General features: G+C 27.6%; 1 protein-coding gene across 1 annotated transcript; it reads left to right on the top strand.

Annotated features, from left to right (window-relative positions):
* The first annotated feature begins 1504 nt into the window (after positions 1-1504).
* Positions 1505-2380, top strand: LOC136067514 (probable F-box protein At4g22030). The gene is given in 4 exon segments (XM_065773492.1): positions 1505-1943; positions 1946-2245; positions 2248-2298; positions 2301-2380. Coding segments are annotated over 4 exon segments (870 nt in total).
* Positions 2381-4243: the final 1863 nt, after the last annotated feature.

Raw genomic sequence — 4243 nt, 5'->3', positions numbered from 1 at the left:
ATATAATTGTATGTATGTATACACACTATATATACATGAGATACATTTACAAATAAGCATCACTAAATGCATATTAAATTTTACTTAGTTTATATATAATGTATATAATGTTTACATATTTGAAAAATATATAATCAAATTATAAAAAATATAAGTTTATTTGAAAAAATAAAAAAACATTTAAATTGTTATCCATGAATTTTCAATTTAGTTTGTCCGACACATTGTCAATATAATAATAATCTTAAGAAAAAATATTGAAGCAAATGTTATTAATTTTCTGTTTGCTAGTTTAGTAGTAGCTGTAGTTAGATTTAAATTTAAATTTATTTTCATTATTATTTTAATTTTCCCAATCCCCTTGCCAAAATCATTAATTCCTTTCAAAGTTAAACCAAACATTTCTTTTCCTTCCTATTTATTTATTTTACTCTTTGTTTTGATAATAACACATTGGACAAAAAATAAAAAATAAAATGGACATGTGGCACAAAATTAGACACAATTAAAATCTAAGTTTTCTTCATTTATTATATATTAAATACCAGTGTGTAACCCCGTGTATATGCATGGGTATAATATTAATTAAAAATAATCACAATTACATCATTATTATACATTTTTTTAAAGAATAATTAAATTATCATGTATTAGCTTACTTTTTTAAACCATAATATTTCTAAAATATAAAATGATATAGAATTTAATTGGATTTAGATTCTTTGGTTTTTGCACCTAATAACTCATTTGCCAACAAAAAAAAAAAAAAAAAAAAAGATGGATGCTTGACGCAAAATTGGATTTCAATTGAAATCCAATTTAAAAGTTAATTGGATTTGGATTATTTGATTTTTACACTCAATATTTCACTTGGCAAAAAATTAAAAATCAAATGGGACACGTGGTGCAAAATTGAGAATCCAATAGAAATCTAATTGGATTTTTTCTAAGTTTTTACTTTTAATATATGTATATATATATATATATATATATAAACTAACTTGTAACTTGTGCATACACGTGGAAATGTTGAACAATATTGATAAAAAGAAAAAAAATGAAAGAATTTTAAGAGTATTGTTTGAATTTTGAAAATTTTAAATTATTATTATTCAAAGTGAAAAAAAAGTGTTGATAATTATTATGAATGTTGTATAAGGAATTTGATATTAGCATGAAACACTATGGTTGATAACAATTCTTTTTTTCATGAAACTGAAGTAATGAAATTCGTTTATCAAGTTAGGACTAAAAACAATTAAAAAAAAAAAAACAAAAACAAAATTGAAATCTATATTTAGAATTAGTACCTCATGTTTTTTAATGCTAAAGTTTTGTATTACATTAAAGGGTGCAGTGATGAAAAAGATAACCTGATCTTACCAATGAATCTCTTAATGACATATGCTCATATTAATGTTTCTACACCTTGTTGCATCTACTAATTGTAAAAGATAAAAAATGTACAATGGAATGATTTTGAATCACAAGAGAACTTGTTACAATGGCTGGTGTTGCAGCCACAGCTGGTGGCATTGGAATGCCCCTTTTGGCATTGAAATTATCGTCTACTCTTTTGTATTCCGCGGCCACAGGAATGTTGCTGATAATGAACAAAATTCAGCCTTCACAGCTTGCTGAAGAACAACGTAATGCTACAAGATTGTTCAAGCAGCTCCAGAGCCAAATTCAAACCATGCTCGCCATTGGAACTCCAACTCAAGAAGATGTGAAGGAGGTGATGGAAAAAGTTTTGGCACTTGATAAAGCCTACCCACTTCCCTTGCTTGGTGCAATGCTTGAAAAATTCCCTGCAAAGTTTGAGCCAGCTGTTTGGTGGCCTAAAAATCAAGTACTACAAAAGAAAAACTTCTTACATGAAGGAAAAGAATGTAACAATGGATGGAGTGAGGAACTTGAAATGGAAATGCGAGAGATTGTTAAGGTGTGGAGAGAAAAGACATTGAGGACTATGTAAGACTTGGCAACTTGGCATTGAAGATCAACAAGACTTTAGCTATCTCAGGTCCATTACTCACAAGCATTGCAGCCTTGGGCTCAACTTTTGTTGGTAATGGATCATGGGCACCAATAGTAGCAGTGGCTGCTGGGGCTTTAGCTAGCACAGTTAATGCTTTTGAGCATGGTGGACAAGTTGGGATGGTGATTGAGATGTATAGAAACTGTGGTGGCTTTTTCCAACTACTGCAAGAATCAATTGAAACCACACTTGAGGAAAGAGATTTGGGAAAAGAGAGAATGGGGAATTGTTTGAAATGAAGGTGGCTTTGAAACTTGGAGAAGCTTATCACAACTCAGAGAACTTGCTAGAAAGTCAGCTTCTTCCTATGTAGACGAATTCGCTAGCAAACTTTTCTAGTTTTGGATATTTCGTCGTACATAGTTAATTCAATTTTTTGATTTGTCAATTGTTTATAACTTAATTTATTCTTTGTACAATCTTCTGACATAGGAAAAAAATGCTTAATTCTCCAATTTTGTATTAGCTACTTGTGCAAAATGAGTTTGCAAATATGTATGTATTTTCTCAGTTTCTCACTTTCTTGCACATATTATATAATAACTTGAATTTCCTATTGCAAGTTGTTGAAAATTTAAGTTGCAGACACAAATAACTTTACGACCGCAGCACAAGAATATACATGTATGTATTTTCTTAGTTTCTCACTTTCTACTAGAAAGTTTCTAGCATATAATAAAATAAAAATTGGACGCAAGACCTAAATTGAATTAATGAATTTGAAATTTAGAGGACTAAATTGAAGGAAGGTAAAACTAAAAGACTGAAGTGAATTTCAATCAAACTTATAGGATATAATTTGCATTTTAGCATTGACTAATTTTGGCAGTTTATTTTTGAAACACAAATTAAAATTAGTGCATTGAATAGTGTACTTTTAAGGGAATCTGAGTTCCCTTATTTTAATTACAATTTATTAGCTATGTATTCATGTTTTAATGAAACTAACTTGTAATCTCATGCATATGCATGAAATACATTTACAAATAAGCATTACTAAAAACAACTTATAAAACAAAATATAAGTTTATTTGAAATAAATAAATAAATCATTTAAATTGTTATCCATGAAATATTCAATTTTAGTTTGTCCGACCATTGTCAATATAATAATAATCTATAAGAAAAAATATTAATAGCAAATGTTATTAATTTTTCAGTTTGCTAGAGTGTAGCTTAGATTTAAATTTAAATTCTATTTTCATTATTTATTTAATTTTCCCCAATCCCCATTGCCAACAATCATGTTAATACCTTTTCAAAGTCAAACCAAACATTTCTTTTTCCTTCTTACTTATTTATTTTCACTCTTTGGTTTTTGTATTAATAACTCACTTGGAACAAAAATTAAAAAAATACATGGGACATATGATGCAAAATTAGACACCAATTGAAAATCTAAGTTTTGACTTTATATATATATATATATATACCAGTGTGTAACCCTGTGCATATGCATGGGTATAATATTAATTAAAAATAATCACAATTACATGGTTCAAATTATAACTTTTTTTAGAAGAGATTTAAATTATGCATGGTATTAGCTTGTACTTTTTTAAAACAATATATTTTTAAAATATGTAATGATTTCTTATATGTGTGTGTTTCTGTGATTTAGAATTTCATTGGATTTAGATTTTTTGGTTTTCACATCCAATAATTTACTTGCCATAAAAATTAAAAAAAAAAAAAATTGATGGATATGTGGTGCAAAATTAAACTCCAATTGAAATCCAATTTAGAGCCTAATTGGATTTAGACTCTTCCATTTTTATACTTAATAATTCACTTAGTACAAAAATTAAAAATTAAATGGGATACGTGGCACAAAAATGAGAATTCAATTAATATATATATATATATATATAAACTAGATTGTAACACATACTTAGGCCAAAATGGCCAAATACCACAATTTTTTGAAATTTTTAGCAAAAAATCACTATTTCGGAAATAAATGGAAATCTACCACTTTTTCTAGTACTCAAGTTTGGTGAACTCGAGTACCCTATTTTATAGTTCCAGCTAAGCTGGAAATTGGCGATTAAAAAAAAATAAAGTGGTACTCGAACTTGATAAAATCGAGTACCATACAACACAATACTCGAATATACTAGGTTCGAGTACCTTTTATAAAAAAAAATACAGAAATTTTTTTTTCTACAGTACTCAAGTTTACCAAACTCGAGTACTATGTAA

Source organism: Quercus suber, unplaced genomic scaffold, assembly GCF_002906115.3.
Source record: "Quercus suber isolate HL8 unplaced genomic scaffold, Cork oak 2.0 scaffold_75, whole genome shotgun sequence".
In the NCBI taxonomy this organism is placed as follows: domain Eukaryota; kingdom Viridiplantae; phylum Streptophyta; class Magnoliopsida; order Fagales; family Fagaceae; genus Quercus; species Quercus suber.
Note: the sequence above shows the minus strand (reverse complement) of the source record. Positions and strands in the feature narration are given on the sequence as shown.